Source organism: Tetrao urogallus, assembly GCF_951394365.1.
Source record: "Tetrao urogallus genome assembly, chromosome: 5".
Lineage (NCBI taxonomy): Eukaryota > Metazoa > Chordata > Aves > Galliformes > Phasianidae > Tetrao > Tetrao urogallus.
This window is the reverse complement of record NC_136818.1, coordinates 24630403-24649794: the sequence shown is the minus strand read 5'-3', so window position 1 is coordinate 24649794 and position 19392 is coordinate 24630403. Positions and strand designations below refer to the sequence as shown.

General features: G+C 43.2%; 1 protein-coding gene across 1 annotated transcript; it reads right to left on the bottom strand.

The window, feature by feature from the left end:
* Positions 1–3951: 3951 nt before the first annotated feature.
* Positions 3952–19349, bottom strand: DARS2 (aspartyl-tRNA synthetase 2, mitochondrial; the record flags this gene model as incomplete). The annotated part of the gene is made up of 17 exons (XM_079535855.1): positions 3952–4139; positions 5365–5440; positions 5639–5749; positions 6582–6800; positions 8004–8156; positions 8351–8413; positions 9812–9919; positions 10285–10464; positions 11050–11119; positions 11645–11751; positions 14099–14145; positions 14779–14902; positions 15827–15922; positions 17079–17180; positions 17384–17450; positions 18785–18884; positions 19265–19349. 17 exons carry the CDS (start codon positions 19347–19349, stop codon positions 3952–3954), a joined length of 1896 nt encoding a protein of 631 aa, XP_079391981.1.
* Between the last annotated feature and the right edge of the window lie 43 nt (positions 19350–19392).

Sequence of the window (19392 nt, the reverse complement as noted above, 5' to 3'; positions counted from 1 at the left end):
AGGTCAGGCTGGATGGGCTCTGAGCACTGATGCAGCTGCAGGTATCCCTGCTCAGTGCAGGGAGTGGGACCAGATGGCCTTGAAGGGTCCCTTGCAACTCGAACAGTTCTATGACACTGAGTAGGCATATGGATATAAAAGGGAAAATGCATGAGGATGTGTGATTTGCTCACTTTAAATGCTATAAATGACAAGGCATAAAGGCTGCATACACAAAAAGGGCAGGTGTAATTTGTATACAATCCAGGCTTCCCCACTATCAAAAAGCCATTTCAGAAGAAAGAAAAACATGTTCTATTAGGTTCCCTTGCCTAGACTAAGAAATATTCTTGGAGAGGTACTTAAGTAAGATATTGGCTTTGATAATTCTATTACAAAGAAGGTAAGTTGGACAGTAGCGAGAAGCTGTCAATAAATCCAGGAAAGCATGCATCTTTTTCCACATTTGCTTAAGGAGAGGCAATGCCCAGAAAGGAGATATGCAGAAGTGCAGGGAGCTGCTGAAAAGCAGAGCCTCCACAATTACCTGCCTGGTGCAGCCCCAGGGACCGCAGGAAGAAGGGAATCAGGAGCATACTTAGCAAACTGATGAGTCTGCACTTAACGGGTGCTTGTATTTGTTGTTATTTGTCTCACCTTCTGCAGATGCAATTAGCAGAGGCCTGCCAGGTGCTTTCTTCACGTGGCTTGCAAAAGAGCATGAAATCCAGCAAGACATCTCCCAGCACAGCCATGGCTGAATTCGGTCCTAGGCATTTCTGTGGCAACTGTGCTAAAATTACATCCCTCTCCTTAAAAGAGCTGTCTTTTTACTGGATGTCTTCTTTATACATGGATAAACATCTCCTGACAAGACAACAGAACAGATGACAAACAAGGAATCTACATTTTTAAGGGATACCAACAAAGAACTGTGGGCTTCATCTGCAATTATCTTCAAACTGCCAAGCAAACAAGCCAGATTCTCAGGGCTGACAGTGTTTTAGATCTATCACTCTCTAAATTGAGTTTAATATTAAAAAAAATCTGATAGCACACTATGCTTGTTGTTCTGCAATCAACTCAACTATACGTGCCCTTGTACCAACTGTTCCCTGAAATGTTTTTATGCTGTTCAATTGGCATCTGCTGTTCAGGGAGGAGTGAAGAGTTGCCCATAGCTTCTTAAGGTACTTCATGTAGTGGTTGGGTTTGGTTTTGTTTTGAATAGTAACCAAAGAAGCTTGTTTTTCACCCAGAAGTTTCCTTGTATATTGCTGCAACATGGGGCAGAAAGTGAATGCATCAAAATATAACACAGTTTGCAGGAGAAGAGTACAGGACACCTTCAACTCTACTCAGCACTGCAGCAAAATCAGAGGATATCAAGATTGAAGGAGAAAGCTGGAACTTATTAGAGGAAAATGGGACCAATGCAGGCTGAATATATCTGCCACAGAGTTCTGTGCTGCAAAATTGTGGCTGGCACAGCTGGTGACCGCATGTAAGCAGCATTTGTTAATTACATAAAACAATGCTGGGAGGAAAACAACAAACTAGAGCACGAGTCTAAAATAAGAGCCCAAATATTTAGAGGTGAAGTCAGGTGAAGTTTACATAGGGGATTTCCATCTGGCAGCATTGACATGGCTGTCAGTTGGCTGTGCCTCTGCTGCTGCTGTTAGCACATGGGCCAAAAGCACAGAGAGAGCACCGAGCATCCTCATGAGACTGCTGGCTATGCACAGAGACACCAGTGAGCAAGTGTGGTCAAAATATGCCATTGTTTTTCACCATCAGTTGTTTGCACAAGAGGAGAAAATAGAAAAGCTCACATTTGGGAGAATAAACTCACCTCGCCCTTTCACTCTTAGCATTACAGATGTTCTCTGGGGCTGCCTTTACTCACTGAATGCCATTTCAGTTTCACCTAACACCAGCCACGTCCCTCCCAGAGGGATGCACTGCAGTGGGGCCATGCCTCCCTGTTGCTATTGTTGGAAATTCGCTGCAGGAATGTACAAAGCATCACCTGCTCACGTGCAGGAGCAGCAGGTTGACAGAACCATCTCCAGGATTAGTTTTGTACGCTTGAGTAATCAGTTGACACTTGCACAGCACTGGGCATCCTTACAGAAGGTCTCAGCTGAGGTGCCCAGGCTCTCAAAGACACAGGCTGAAATCAAACACGGGTACCCAACCATCACAGGTTGGCCCACCAACCATCACAGGTTGGCCCACAGCAGCGAGACCTTGAGTAAGTCCTCATGCAGTACCTCTGCTGGTCATTCTGTTCCTAGCAAGGCCAACAGCTCTGGGTATAGCAGCCAGAGGCCAGCACTGTACAGAACCAAACCAAGTAACATCTTCTCTGTGACAATGTTCACAGGACTGCTAGTGAATTCAAACAGTTGTGTTGTAACCTACCTTCATTCACAAATCCAAGACAGTTTGCATATATTCAGGGTTCATCTTTTCCACTGACCTGATCGTAGCAGGACTGCAGCAGCTCAGATGATACGTTTGGATGCATTTTTTCACTGTAGTTAATCATAGCTATATCACACACTTCAAACTGCAGCAAGCCTTTAATATAGCAGTGGAAAAAAAACAATAAAAATCAACATCACACCAAACAGCTTGCGTATAAAAGACGGATGTTATGCCTTGGAGACAGCTTGCTCACACATTTTAACAAGTGCTTTCAACGTTCCAGGCAGCGTTACATTTTTGCCTAAGCTTCTTATAGTATGTTATCCTTTGAATGCTTGATAATAATCCTAATTTAAAGAACTGGGACTTTTCAGATGCAAACAGCATTTGCCTTTGCAGTTCTTACCAAGAGACAGAATATCCCTTACTTGACAATTAAAAAAGCTGAGCACATTACATTTACGCTTACTATAAATAATGGTCTGGGGGAGTGAAGAACTTCTCAGAAAAACTGGGTTTTTTTATGCTTTCATGTCCTCAAAGGAGCCTCTGATAATCCCTACTTTAGAAACACAGATGACTCTTAAGCAAATTCTGTGTAAGTTCCATTTATTCTCACTTTCAGTAAAAAAGGTAAATAGCAAAACCACCATCCTCTAAAGAAGCAATCTGAGTATAACATCGCCTTGTTCTGATCACTGCTTAAATGTTAAGGGAATTATCACTGCAATAACTCTCACAAGGTGGTGTGTAACATTTTGTTCTAACTCCCATATTTCCAGCTTGTTTCCAATCAAAGATGTGCAAAGCCAAGCTCAGACAAAACCAAACTGCTAGACAAACTTTATTTACAAAGGATACAAACTTCAGAAACAGTGCTCTGAAAGTGGCAGGACCACAGGCCCCAAAGACACATCATCTCCTGTTTGGTGAACATCACAAGGACAACTGCTGCAAATACCACACCTCCTCCTCTGCCTGCTTTTAACGGAGAACACTCGAGCGCAACTCCCCATGGCAAATTCTGTATGATCAGGTATCCTCCAGCACGACACAAGCTGTTGGATGCACTGAAGCTTTGTCAGGCTCTTTACCCAGCATGGCATTACTCTGCTGTAACAGTTCTCAGCTAGAGATTCAGTGATTATCAGGAATACTGGATCATTTTCCAGAGAAGCTGGTACGCTGCCTCCTTTAGATTTCAGGGAGGAGTTTGTGTGTGCAAACTGGAAAGTGGGAAATTAATAAATAACCGCACCTTCAGATACAACACCCCAAAGGTAACAGTCTCAATATCCTAAGCTAAAACGACGGGCATTTTTCTTTTCACTTTCCTACTTCTCCCTCCCATTGACAACCCAAAGGTAAATTCCTATCAGGGGAGCTATCACATCTGTTCCCCATTCTGTTCTGAAACCGCAGTGGGGTTATACTCCTCTGGTCCTCCCATAAGTTGATGTTTTTTCAAACTGAATTTTAGTATTTATAAGTTGGAAGCATCTCTGCTTTAACAGTTCAATTCACATCACTTGCTGCAAGTCAGTTTTTCTTCGCTTCTGTTTCTGCAGCGGGCCACGAAACGTGGATGTGATATGGCTCTAATTCTTCTGGAGTGACATAGTCTGGAGCACTGCCCATCAGGTCCCGTCCCCTGAATGATTTAGGAAAAGCAATGACATCTCGGATACTCGGAGAGCCAACGATGAGGGAGATGAGCCTGTCAAGTCCTAGAAGCAGAAAACAAATTGATGAATCACTTGAGCTACGGTCCTGTGCTAGTTTCTCTGATTCAGAAAATCAGAAAGGTGGGAGTAGGTAATACTGCCAGACTTAAAGAATAAAACTGAAGTAAGGGGAAAAAAGTTACCCTCAACCAGTAAAGAGAGAAACAGAGACGCCTAGACAGCAGATGAGCCTAGCAAAATAAAGCTTTTCAATGTTACAAAAAATTTTGTGACATAACAAAGACTGCAAGACAGAGACAGTGCCTTTTCAAAAGCAGCATAACAATGCCAGGGCCACTAAGCAACAGGAACATTGTCAGGGCTCTGTTTAACTGCTCAAAGCTCTTGGTCAATCAGTTCTGAAGAACTAGAACAACCAGAAGGAATTCAGAAGGAGTAATAGCCTCTGAGTGATCAAATAAGGGAAAAATCACATTTGAAGACAGCAAGTTAAAGTGTTCTTCTTCTGTTGCTGTTTAAACAAAAACCTGAAAGATTCCAGGAAAACAGACATTCCTGTAACACAGCTGTACTCAGTGCTGTAATGACTTCTCAAGATTCCATTCCACAGGAGCTTAAGCCAGTCTAGATCAGTGCTGCTGCCTCCTCACACTCCCTGTGTCTCCTGAGATGTAATTTCTCCCTGTTGTGTACAGGTATCCACCAGGCCATGCCGAGACGGATCAGGGAGCTAACGTGACAGCATTCACTCACTGTCAGTTTAAGTCTCTGAATGAATGAATGAATGAAACAGAAGGCAGAAGGGAAGTGAGGCTGAAGGAAAGGCTGAGATTGTGGCAGTAACCCAGGGCATGAAGCAGTCCATCCCATCCCATGCCTCCGGGGGTGCAATACAGAGATCCTGTACTGGCTGCACAGGAAGAATTATTAAGATGACCCAGTGTTAATAAACATGCTGTTTGTAGAACAGTAGATAAGGACTGTCCTCAGATGCACTAACAGCTGATTTGGTCCTTGCAGAAGAACTAAAACACATTATGATGCTGGATAGGAACATCAAAACATTCAAGAGCTCTGGTCTCTTTCATAAAGTAGCCACAGAAATGGAAGCATGTTGGTTGTTACTTTTTAGCACCACCAAAACAGCCATCTCTCACGTCAGGAGGAGACAGGGCTTTTGCTAACAAATGAGGCTTATTCTCAAAATCTAATATACCAAAAGAAAGCCACAAGACACCTGCATTCTGGATAATTGCAAAGCACTCACCTAAAGCAATTCCTCCATGAGGGGGAGCTCCAAATTCCAGAGCCTCAAGCAGATGGGAAAGCACCTCTGAGTCCTCCTGCAAAGTTACATAAGAAACATTACTGAACAAACAATGCTCTTCCTATTGACAGCATAGGATCTGATGGAGTCATCCATCTCTAGGAGCTGTTTATCTGAGAAGGACACTCCTATTTCTCCAGAATTTGGAGCACATATAAATGGAGCAGTCATTTAAAACTTTAAGAGGATGTTGGGAGACATCTGGAGGTGTTACCTTCAGCACTTTCTCCAGCACAAAACGCTGCTGTTGTGCATTATGAATTCTGATGGAGCCACCTCCAATTTCACTGCCATTCAGCACAAGGTCATAATGCTGGCTACGAACCTGGGAAAAGAAACCAACAAGCACCTTAGAAAAGCTGGGACCCAATGGCATTTACATACAATACACATACAAAGATGCTGCAAACGAAGACATGACGTACTGCAACACTGCTCTCTCAATGCAGCCTTGTAATTCACAAACGAAGGAGGGTCCAAACACTGTGGATAAAGTTTTCCACTGAATTCCACTGGGGGGTAACAGATTCCAAACTTAAGAATAACAAACATATAGATCACAACGTAATCAAAGAGAAAGGAAACAATTGAGAGCTTTCATTTTTTATAAAGTCCTGTTAGTAGATACAGAGCAAGGCAGACTTCAAGTCTCGCCAACATTCCTCTTCTGGTTCCAGCTCCAGCAAAAACATGAAAGAAATCACATGGGAACATCTCTTCTTTCGTGGCTTTGTCGTTGCCATTTTAACAGCAGTTTGCATCCATTGAGAATTCAGGCTACATGCTGAGACCTGATTGATCCCAAGCCTGAGCACAGAAAAAGCTCCAAGTCAAATACCAGTCCTAACAGAAGCATGGACTGCTGTTGAAACAGGTGCATGTCACCTCAGGGTGGCACATAGCTGAACAGCAACAGGAACAATGCATGTTCTTTTGGAAACTTGATCAAAACTTGAAGCAACATGGTATGGGTCAGAATACAAGATCCCTCACCTTAAGCAGCTGCTTCCAACAAGCCCCTTTTGCCAGAGGGGCACCAAGAAGCTGGTTGTTATTCAGAGTAATATTAAAGTTGTACCTTTCAAACAGACAGGTAGCTAGTTTTCCACAACACAGAGCTATCAGAGGGCCAACACAACAGGCATGAAGTTAGTTACCTTTGTGGGGTCAGAATAGAGGAGGTTGGTATCTGAAGGATGAGGGGCAGTGAAGGGGTGATGAGCAGACTCCAGTTCAGAGGGATTCTCTTCCTTGGGGAGGAAAAGTGGGAAATCCACCACCCAGAGGAAGTGAAGAGCTGCTGGATCCCGCAGTATCATTCCAGCTGCCTCCAGGAGGTCAGCACTCTGCAGCCGTAGGCTTCCTAATGCAGAGCACTGCAGAAAAGAAAGGAGCTAATGAGAAACAGCAATTTTACTGCCAGAGAAGTTGCTCGTATACCATCCAGGGAAAGAGTTTTTTGTAACAGCAGCATCATATAAAGTATTAGCTGTACTGTGCTGTTGCAGGAAAAGCATTCTTGCCTTGTCTCCTAAAAAATATCACCTTCCTGCCAAGGCAGCAGCAGCTCCAGGGTTTGACAAAAAAAAAAAAAAAGAAAAAGGCTGAGTAAGAAGCTGGAAAAGCTCATTTTCTTCCACAATCCATCCTCACAAAACTCTCCCAGACTGACCTCAAGTTCTACATAAGCATGGATTAACAGGGAATCATAGGTAATATCCTCACTTTTAAGACAGAAATGAAGGCACAGAAAGAAGTGACAGTTTTGGTGATCATGCAGAACATGACACCGTACATAAAAGAATGCCTGGAAGGCAACATCTACTGGCAGGAATATAGAGAAGGTTAGGGACAGAATCTCCTATCTCCTCTGCTAATAAGCAGCCATGTTTCACTCTTACCATCTGCTTACAGGAGACAGCTATCTAGGTGTCTTTGTTTTCTAGTCTCTGTTTAGTGCTTTAAGAAGTAAGTTGAGCTGAGAGAAGCGGTGCCAATTTGTTCCTGTTTTATATTCCAGCCTTCATCTTGGTTACAAACTCTTCCCAGAATATAACTGGGAGAGAAACAGAAACAGTAGGTACACTTCATGCATTATTTGTTGCTGATGCAGCTTCAGATGCAAAGAAACAAGGAATTAGAAGAGACGGCTCTGGGAAGACCTTCTTGTGGCCTTCCAATATTTGAAGGGAGCATATAAACAGGAGGGGGAATGTCTACAAGACAGCAGGCAATGGTTTTAAACTAAGATGGGGGAGATCTAGGTTAGATATTAGGAGGAATTTTTTCACACAGAGGGTGGTGACACACTGGAACAGGTTGTCCAAGAAGGTTGTGGATGCTCCATTCCTGGAGACATTCAAGGCCAGGCTGGATGTGGCTCTGGGCAGCCTGGTCTGCTGGTTGGTGACCCTGCACAGAGCAGGGTGTTGAAACTCAATGATCACTGTGGTCCTTTTCAACTCAGGCTGTTCTATGACTCTATGATTTTAGTGACCTGGGGTATTAGACAAAGGACAGGTAACTTCAAAGTCAACAGCAACATTCAACTCTCACAGTAACCCAGAAATGCTTCCTACCACTCGCTTGTGGTCTCCAGCTGCCAGCAGCACCACATCATCCACCTGCATGTTCAGTGCTTGAATGAGCTCTGACTGTTGCTCTTGACTAAGAAACTTGGTGAGCAAAGACTTCAAGCTCCCATCGGGCCTGCAGACAACATCCATGATTTCCTATTGAAAGATCAGTAAGAAGAATATGTTCATGTCAATGCTGCCCTCTCAGCATCAACTCTTTTTAAATAAGGCTCTTAGTAATGAGCCTTTATTATTATTAAAAATTCTCCTCTACCTTCTTCTGCCTACAAGTGCCTTCATACAGTTTATCATTCACCACTTTTAACATTCCAGCAGTGTTACTGCCTCACCTGGTTGAACTGGGATTTTGCAGCCTCCTTTAAGGATTCCAAATCTTTATTTTTAAGATATCTCTGAGGAAAAAGCAAGAAAAGACATTAGAGCAGCATGATCTACAGAAAGCCCTGCCAGAATTCAAATCTACTGTTTCCAAACATCTCATGTTCTTCTGTTTCTAGCTGTTCAAGAACCTGTGATAGAAACAAGAGCTGTGGAACAAGAGTGGGCTCATGGAACTGAACTTGTGGCAGCTTAGTATTTTCTCCAAGCACTGCTTTCAGAAAGGGGCTTCTGTAAGCTGCAGTTTTTCCCCTCACTCACAGATCAGACATAGCTGGTCAGCAGTGGGAGACCATGTCAATTAATTACTCTAGCCTACAGATTACAGAGCAGGAACAAGTTTTTAACACTACACTGACAATGGTGAAAGCACAGCTCAGTGTGGAGGAATAACAGGAAGAAACCAACCAGGCTCATCCTCACATGCAAAGGAATGCAGCTGATGTTCCTGATCTTTAAAAAAAAAAAAAAAAAAAAAAAGAATATTTTAAAGGTAGAGAGGCTTGAAACTCCACTTTTGTTTTGCAAATGCACTTCTTTAGTGCCCTCTGGTGGGAAGACAGTAACTTGTGTCTTCTGCCAAAATTATACAACTCCCAAACTGAAGTCCTACTCATAGAATCGGAAAGAACTCACAAAGTTTACTGAATTCAACTCCTGGCTCTACAAAGAACCACCCAGAATTCAAACCCTGTGTTTGATGGCATTGTCTAAATGCTTCCCGTGCTCTGGTAGTCTTGGTGCCATGACCAAATGCCCTGGGAAGCCTGCTCCAGTTTAAAAAAAATCATGCAGATTCACGTTATTCTATTCTCTAAGGATAAGCGTTCAATACTTTTTTCCCCTTACTTCCTATGCTGCAAAGACATCCACAGCCAGAGTTACATTTGCTTCCCCGTTAAGATAGCCCAAAGATAGTTTTCCATCTACTGTCAGCTTTGGGTTTGATTTGTGGCATTTTGCTTACATGAGAAGCGCCCAGAAATGCAACAAAAGCAATCGTGAGACAGGCATGCAAACTAGCTGACCTTTCTCCTATCAGTCCAGAACACCACTGTGCCATACCTGATTCTATTTCAATCTCTCCCCAGAGGGCAAATTTATTATTCAGATGCCATCCTTGACAAAAGCAAGCTGAAGCCCCAAGAGGCTTCCCCATCCCCAGGGGACCTTGCAGCTCTGTTCTCTTCCTGGCCTTCATGAGGACAATATATTCTTCCCATCGCCTGATCATCTCCATTTCCCAATTGTAACAACACTGTGCCCAACCTGACGTCAATCACAAGCAACCCCGAGCTCCCTGAAGGAGGCTGCTCCCCCACTCATAGCAGGGAACATTTCCACATCAACAAAAGAATTCGAGTTGGTATTTTATTTCACAAGTGTACACAGCATGTAAAAACATCACTTACCACTCCCTGAGGGATACAAATAGCCTTGGCAGTGCTGTGAGGGTAACTGAGCACATTCTGCACAAACCCAATGTCCAATCTTCGGAAAGTATCACTGATATCCACTATCTAAGCAAGGAGAGAGCACAGGAAAAAGCTGCTGTGGTAAAAATATGAAGCAAAAAAAAAAATCACAAGCCTGTGTCTTATTGCCTTCAAAAGCCACTCTTTGGGACACCATTTCCTTGCTCAGAGAAATCAACAGGTCCCAGAAAGAAATGAATGGGGCCAAGCTTGAATAACCATCAGAAGACTGATGGCTACAGAGACAAAAAAATGTAAGAGGGCCTGGAAAACCAAAGAGATTCCTTTGGTATATTACAGGATTAAGAATTCCATGTAACCACATACATACAATTTAATCAAAGATTATTCTTAGAACACTACCAGAAATAAAAAGAAAAGCTGCAAGTTTCCAGCAGGCAAACCCACACCTTCATCCCAAAGCGAGTGTCTGGTTTATCAGTCCCATAGTCAGCCAGTGCCTCCTCATAAGTCATGGAAGGGAAAGGAGTTGTAATGGGGCCTCTTTCCTCAGGCCAGGAATATTGCAGGAGGCCCTCTATCAACCTCTGGATCCCAGCTTGATCTACAAATGACATTTCTATATCTATCTGAAAACAGAGAACAAAAGGGAGATTGCACATTAGCTATAGTTTTTACCTCTGCACTGCTATTTGCAGAAACTCTTAGAATATTAAGCCCACATAACAGGAAACAATATACAACATTAAGTCGTAGCACGATTACGTTAGACTAAGGGTGTGTTTATGATCTCCCTACACTGTGATGACTCAGGCAACAATCTCCTCAGAGTACTAAGTGAGGTAATGATGACAAGGATGAATAGAGAAACCTTGAATGGACCCAGCTAACTCTGCCTGGGTACAAAGCTGATGTAAGGGGTGCCCAGCTCTGCAGGACAGGAGCAGAAATGCATCATCAAGTACCACCACTGCTGCAACACAATTCCCACATCTACTCATCAGCACCTGGGACTGAAGTCAGCCAAGGACAGCCACAACTTTGTTCACATCCCACACACGGCAAGGGGCCGTGGCTGCAAAGCACACAGAAAACAGCATTCTACATCCCTGAGGCAGGACAAGGACTAACAGATACTTAGCCTTCAGAAGATAAAAATACCCACAAGCTTTTTGGGTGAAAGGGGATGGTGAAAGGCAGCGCATGTTAGTTACCTGAGTGAATTCTGGCTGCCTGTCAGGCCGCGAGCCTTCATCACGGTAGCAGCGAGCAACCTGGAAGTACCTGCAAGAGTACTTACACTTAGATAACAATTAAAGGTACCTTAAATTAAATTATGGCTACAGAACTGATCATAAGACTGCTCTGCTCCCTATGTAGTGGATAATCACAGTCCTGATTGCTGCCATTCCCTTAAATGCATGGAATTTTGATTGGAAGCAGCATACCAGCAGCTGTACCCGTCTCCAGCCATACCCTCCCAAGGTTACCAGGTGAGCTGTGCTCTGACAGATTTTCTGTCCTTCAGGCAGACTATCTCTGCAAAGCTTATCCCTACATTTGTGCTTAAGATCAGGTTTCTATTTGAAACAGCAAAGATTTCAACCATCAAAAAGAGATAAGATTACTCTTACTGGAAGGTATTATTGCTAATGAGACTGGCTTAGCAAAAAATGCAAGTATTCAAGGATCTCTTTGAAACAAAACCCTTGGCAGTAAGTTCCTGGAGAAGTCTCTAACACATCACACATCAAAGCAAGCAAACCCTGGACAGTGCATGCAGACAATGGCAGTCCAAGTAACTCTTACCTGTCCAGGCCTCCAATCATCAGGAGCTGCTTGAACTGCTGAGGACTCTGAGGCAGAGAGTAGAACTTGCCTGCTTCCCTGGAGGGCACAAGGAATTCCTTTGCCCCCTGGCATGAGAAAGAAGTTTAGCAAGTAAGCACCTCTGCTCTCAGCTGAGACAAAGCCAACCAGAATATACCCAGCACACCAGTGGCCTTAGGCCACTTTCCTTCCCCACTTCTCTTTCCAAAAATTCAGCTTTAACATTCCAAGCAAGAAAAACCAGGAAAGGAGAAAATTGAACACGGAATGGCAAAAGCATGAAGTTTATAAAGATAACAAGACTTGAAAGAAAAGGTTATTGGACCTTTCATCTAAATACCTGACCTGGAGAGATAAGCCTTTTTCTACAATTGGTGCATCCAGCAATCAACACAAATGCTTCAATTCATGCACTCTACATCTTTCTTCCAGATTCCTTCCCTCCAGATTATTTTTTTGTTTGATAGCATGAGGTCATACTGCAGCCTTTCCCCCTACTATAGGTTTACTTCACTCTAGGAACTTTTTATTTTGAAAATCTTTGCCAAGTCAAAGAAGAAGAAAATTATAAAGGGGTTCAAAAGCTTTGGAGAAGGATAATGGAATAGTTGCCCTGTTTACATAGGCAGCCAAGCTAAGCACTGAAATTCAGAGGCTGGTGTTGTAGTTCTGGACCTCTACCTTCAAAACTGTAGACAAGTGAGCCATGAGCTTGCACCAGGATTGCTGAAATCAGCACTTATGTGGCTGTGTTTGGGTTGGTAGGGTCAAGTCTTTATTCTAGATCCTGTGAAGGAACTGCTATGTTTCTGTCATCTTGCCCACTGCTTCTGCCTAATAAATCCACCTTGTACCAAGGTTGCAGCAGAACTGAAGGAGACACGTGCAGGCTGCACAATTCCATAGGTGGCTGGAAAATGATTGTAGAAGGACCAGCAGCTGATAAGAGAAGAGATACATCAGCCTGCCACTTTAACAGACTGTAGCCTGTTCAAGTCTGCAGACTGCTGATCTACCACAATCTGGACTGACTGCTGCCTCAGCATGTCTGTAACACAGATCCCACCCAAGCATATGTGCACTATTACTACTTCACTTGCAGATGTGTGTTGAAAGTGGGGTATTCCTTCTTTGATCATCAGGGAGCTAATAAGCTCAAATACCATCTTTTTCTTGCTCCTGCCTCTGGCAGCAGAGCTAAGTGGAAGACAAGTCACTTCAGGGCTTCCTCAAGTGACCCAGAGTTGTATGAACAGCCTATAAATAGTACTTGGAAATGAGCAAGTGGAGAAACCTTTTGTAACATCTGGTAAATCTTTAATCATCTCTTGAAGGCTGGGTCCACTTCTGCTTCCCTGCCATTTGCTGCTCTCGACTGCCACACACAAGACTTTGGGTTTTAATCCCAGTTAGGGCTGTGTTCAGAGCTAGAAATAAATGCAGCAGCAATTTGTTCAGCTCTGAGAGAAGGACATATGCAATATAAAGTGGGGATATTCCTTCTCTCAGCATTAGGAAGCAGAGAAGTGACACAAAGACTCAGAAAGACTTGTGTCCTTGCCAAACACTTTGATTTGCCATCTTTTGCTCCAGCCATAGGGATACACCTACCACAGAGCTCTGCTCAACTACTGAATCAGATCTAGCATCAACAACTTGGACACATACAGGACTTAAGTCTGACATACACATCTAATGGAGAAACTGGGTGTACAGTATCATTATTGGTAGACCAGATTCCCTGGTGGGCAATTAAGGAGCCTCAGACAAAGCTATTTTTCAGAATTAAATCTAGAAATTCTAGGCTAACAGCACAACTGTGAAGTGCAAGAGGAAAGGATCTATTTTCCCTATCATAACATCCTATTTCTGATGTAACTGCTGCTTCTGTATTAAAGTCTGTTAACTAGCTTGATCTGAGACAGCCATAAGGATTCTCCACCTCTTGCTCAGCAAGACTAATGCATATGCATATTAGACTAATGCACTCATGACAGGGATTTAAATGCAAGAATTCAATATTCCTGGCCTACAGCTTGTCTGTGATTATTTTGGAAATGAAAGGAAGGAATATAAACTCAGAAACTGAAATGCTTTTAGTAGCGCCACTGCAGTAAGCTACAGGTTAAGAGATAAATGCTAAAAAAAAAAAAAGAGTCTTTCCAGGCTAGGATTTGCATTCAATGTAATCTACAAGATAGAAGCTTTATTCTTTCATGGTAATTGAAGGTTCAAAGTAAAGACATAAAGGTGCCACTTCTACCCTTCCATTCCCTCCACTATTACAAGGATCAATACATTGTATCAGAAACTGACATACAAGCTGTTAGTGAGGGGAAGCAATGAAGGTTGAGTGGCAAGTGACTGTAATTCAACCATCAACTGCCTATGCCACTGCAGGAGGCTAAAATGCATTACTAATGGAATACATACCCCTGGGGTTCTCTTAAAGAGCGTTGGTGTTTCTACATCCACAAACCCTGAGGAACAAACACAGAATACGCTGACAGCAGAGACAAGAACTAGTATGACACAAAGTAGGCTAGAGAAGGGTTTGTTAGTCAGCTCTAAAGGTAATGGAGCACACCATGCAGCCTCTCCAAATCTCCAGACTTTGCTGTTTCTAAGAATAACTTTTGCACTGACCGACTTAAAAGCTGAACTTCCCCAAAGCACAGCCAGAACCGTTGAAGACAGAACTCCAAACTGGCAAAGAAACTGTTAATTCTCTATCCATTTTGAACCAGGCTTTGGTTTTTTTAAGAAGGGCTTCCTGATTTTAAGACAAACATAAACCCTACAAGAAATTCATCTCTTTAATACACCTCCAGTTGGATGACCAAAAGAGAAACTATTTGCAAAATGCCTTTGATCACTTCAAATTCTGGACGTAGCTCATGAGAAACAACCGCTTTGCGGCAAGCTAAGACATTTCAACATCCTTTGTTCTTTAGCCCTGCCAACATGCCTCTAAGTCTGCCACTACAAGCAGTGTGTCCTTCCCAAGTGAGAACAGCCTGGAGTTGTTTAGTGCTCTCTCCTAGCAATAGGAAAGAGCAGGAAAACTCTACAATGCTGTCTGCTACACTCTGCTCTTCAAGCACTTTGCTTACCATGGTGATTACACAGGTACTCTCGCATCCTCATCACCACCTGGGATCTCAGCCTCAGGTTGTACTGTAACTGGGAGCTGCGCAGGTCCAGGTAGCGATACTGCATGCGCAAGGCCTCTGATTTCTGGGGAGAAGAAACAAAACTCAAACTGCATGCCCAATGAAGCCACAGGACAAAAGGGGGAAAGCTGAAAAAGGATACTGCCCTGTTGCCACACATAACCCACAGCCTGCATGGAGAAAGAGCAGCCACTGAGAGGGTCTCCAATGCATGATCACTGGGTTTTTTTTGGAAGAAAAAACACAGACATCCATTCTGCACTAGGAGTTGCCTCAGCAAATCTCAATTTCAGCCCTCTTAATTCTGGCTCCACTGTGACAGACTGTAGTGATCCCTGGGGCTCTTAAGCAGATGAGCAGTATCATACATGTATCTAAAGGAACAACCAAATGGTGATACACACTTATCACAGATAGGAAAATTAAACTACTGCAGATGGTGGGAATTGCCCAGGAGATGTAACATGGAAGGAACAGCACGTAGTTCTCCCAATTCTTACACCTATGTATCAGTCACACAGTCAGTGGCAGAGAAGAACTTAACAGCAATGCCTTTCATATACCACAGAAACTACAATAAGAATAATTTTATAAGACTGTGTATTCACTGAAGACAATCCTCTGGCCAACTAGCTACTCACCCAGATAAGACTAAGCACACGTGCCTTAAAACACAGCACTGCATTGGCAGATTCTCTTTCACACTCAAGAAAAGCTAGCACAGCCTGAATTTCTTGCACTTTTCCCTTTAACATCTGTTCTTAGTGTGGCATTTTAAAACTCTCTGCAGTGGAAACATTCAAGCCTTGTTTACTGCGTAAGTCCCACTAGAAATGTCACCTCCCCACTAACAATACACACACCCTTCTTCTAAAGCACAGCTGGGAAGAATCAGATGAAGCTCTCACAGATGTTTTGCCATCACCCTGGACAAATTCCTGATTTACTGAAAACCCACTGCCTTGGTACAAGGGAAAAATGCAGACACCTTGATGAAATCTTTGATTTCAAAGGGCAGCTTCTTGCAAAAGTTGAGAACCTCTGCAGTCTCCACCTTGACTTCAATGTCCCCTGTTGGCATTTTCTACAGAAAAAGGCAAGAAAAAGAACAGATTCAAAACTTAGGGTGATCAGCTGGGCAAAGGTATTTCAAAGCTGATCAGTGGAAACAGACCAAGCCCAATTCATATAATTAGCCTCTCTGCCTTTTAATACAGTATAACTCAGAACTTCTCTCAAGTAGAAATCTCTCCTAGATTTTCCTCCTGCTCAGAAAAAAATACAAGCCAGCTCACTCAAAATTGTGTGTTCTCTTCTAGCAGCATATCCATCTCTACGAGAAATAACACTGCTTTTCCTTTACTTTCTGCTTCAGTGACATCCTGAGCACAGAGCAGCAGTCCAACACAGATCCTGGTAGGGCATATGCACTTGGACAAAACAGTAGTTCCATTAGATTCAGTGAAATCACATAGAATGAATTTTAGAGTACATTTGCCTTCAATAAAAGTCCAAAAAGGCGACTTGGGAGGAACTTCTCAGAATTTCCAGTTCTGAACACCAGTTCTCAGAACTAGTATTCTTTTCCTGAGGGAAAGCAGACAGCCCCCGCTGCTCAGCACTGTGCCACACTGAGATTCATTTCATCCTATGGAACTCTTTAGTTAGCAGGGGAAAGTATACACAAACTTCTTTCCAGGTCTGCCGATGATGCAGGATACTGACAATCCTGACAGGCATTTAGGGGAGCAACAAAACTGAAGTTCACATGGATTTTGTCAGCAAAACAACAGCTGATTACAACGAGAACTGAGAAATGCACTTTTAAAAGAAAAAACAGTATTAAATCTTTGTTTCTTATATAATGAGAAACAAATCTATTGAGAGAGGAAAAGCTCATCTCTTACTGCAAAAGACAGTGACAATACTTATTTTTAGAAAAGAAAAAGTGATCTCAACCACAATTTGAAAGGCTGAAAAGTCAGCTTTTCCCTGGTTCTCATTATCCTTTCAAAGAGTAGAATTTAATTCTGGGTGTCTGTAATGTGCTGTGGCTTTTCTTAAGCTATTTGTCACAGCAGTTACTCCTGCCTCGCAATCTCTGAGGATAGGCTGACATACAGCACAGAACAAAACTGCCTGTGGCAAAGCTATGACACAAATAAACGACTGTAACCCCAATGCCCAGTGCTCTTTTCCCCCAGAGGAATAAAAACCTTGAGAGACCCCAGCATCCTCACCAGATTCTCCTGCCCTGGGGGCCGAGAAGACACGATGCCAGTCACTCGCACAACAGATTCCACTGGAGCATTGGACAGGAGCTTCCTCACATGAGAATGTGCCTGCAAGGAGATCCCAATGTACCTCAAAAACTCAAAAGCACCGTGCCTCATTTCTAAATGGTCCATTTGAATCTGAGACCAGTGCAAAACCAGAGGAAACAATACTAGCAGTCCTTTTGCAGCATCACAGGGCTCTCTGGTTAAGTATCGCGCTCTGCCCTCAATTTCTGCTGCGCAGAAGCTCATACTTAGGTAGCACTTACTTCATCCTGTGGAATGATGATCTGGGTGAGTCCCTGGAAATCCCTCAAAACCAGGAACAGGCCTTGTCTGATCCACAAAAAAAAAAAAGGAACACAAAAGGGAAAAGTTCTGTCAAAATCCAGTCATCTTTTGCTTTTTAAGTCAATGCATGTGGTGACAAGTTATTGTCTGTATCTTGTTACTAATATTTTAAAACACTTCAGAAGCATACACATCTGAATATGATCTGAACAACTGGACTCAGATTTTATCCAGTCACAATATGCAAATAACCAGAAGATGCAGTATCTTAATTTGAACATGAAATCACAGAAAGCATGGCTTACAAACACAGGTAATTTCCAGAGATTTCCTGCTGAGAAACTTGATTCAGATAAACATATTTAGGTGAGCAACAAAACTGAAGTTCACGTGGATTTTGTCAACAAAACAACAAAAAGAAAACTCACAACCATCTAACAGGCAGCAGAGTGCTACTCTCATAAGTTTGACATGAGCAACTCACGCTCCTAGACCAAGCATCACAAATATCAATCTCCTTAGCTGCAATAGTGGCAGCTGCTGTTATGCTTGAAGCTGTCCTATGAAACATATCCTGTGTTTAAAGGCAAAAGCCCAACAATTCATTTCAATAATGACAACATTGTTCCTGGAACCCCCCCCACTCAGAGATGCTCATGCTGGCCTCACACAACCAATGCCGACCATCACTGCAGAACAATACTGAATAAAAGGCAGTCCCTCTGCAGTATAAAATACAGAAGGCCATTTTTGATGGGAATTATTCTGCTCAAAACCATAGGACTTACCTCCTTTTTACTTGCTCATATCCAAGAACACAACAATTAAGAGCTGCAATACAAACAAGCTTTTCAGTCTGCATTTGGCAAATGTACAGCTCCAATAGGAGAGGTTATTTAACACCAGCTAAGGCAAGATGTTGGAACTAATATTTTATCCTTTGCTTACTAGCCTCTCCTAGCATATCCTTTTCAAGCAAAGCATGCATACTTTAGAGAAGCATCCTTAGATGTTACAGTAGAAAATATATTTTGTTTGTAAATTGAAAAACAACCTAAGAAATTCATAGAACATAAATTAAAAGCTGTCTGAACTGTTGTAAGTACATTACTATTTACTTACTCCTACACACAAAGAAGGTAGCGATATTTAGGTGTTCACAGGGGTACAAGGAGGATCAATTAAAATTGATACAAAACTCTGGAATGTTAAATACTGCTGTGGCATGGTTTCCAACTGCTTAGTCACACATATTAGAAGGGGATAACATAAGATGTAAAAGGTAACTGAAAGCACACAGAAGTGTCAGAATGCAGGCCAAGAGAGTACATTGGACCTGCCAATGAAGCAGCTCTGTTCTCACAGTGGTTTGAGTTTACCTTTGGTACTGAATCCATCCACACAAGGTGACCTCCTGTCCTATATGAGCAGCACGCAGCTCTCCACAGGTGTTGGTCCGAGCAGCAAAGCTATTGACATCTGAAATTAAAAAAAAAACACAGGAACTCAGGCTGTCTGCAGGGATGGGGCAGCTCTCTGGGCAGCCTTTGTCAGTGCCTAACAGCCCTTATTATAACTAACTTCTTCCTTATATTCAGTCCAGATCTCCCCTCTTTTAGTTTGAAGCCACTTCCCCTTACCCCTTCTCACAGACCTTGCTGAAGAGTCTGCCCCCTTCCTTCTTACAGCCCCACTAAAGGCTAGAACAGAAAGAGAGCTTAGGAAGCCAACGGGGAAACCCGCTGGCAGCCAGCACACAGGTGTTAATTAACCCTCTGGTGTGGAACAGCCGATGGGTGCTGCTGCTCAACCACGCGCCCATAGCTAGATTCGAACTGACCCCTTCACAGCCCGCTCACCTGGAGCGCGGGGCACCCAGCCGCTGCTCAGCCGGGCCCGCTCGGTACTCAGCCGAGGTAACGCGCTACGTACCAAGCGCAGCATCCCAGCAACGGGCACAGCTCAGCCGGCGGCTCACCCAGCCACC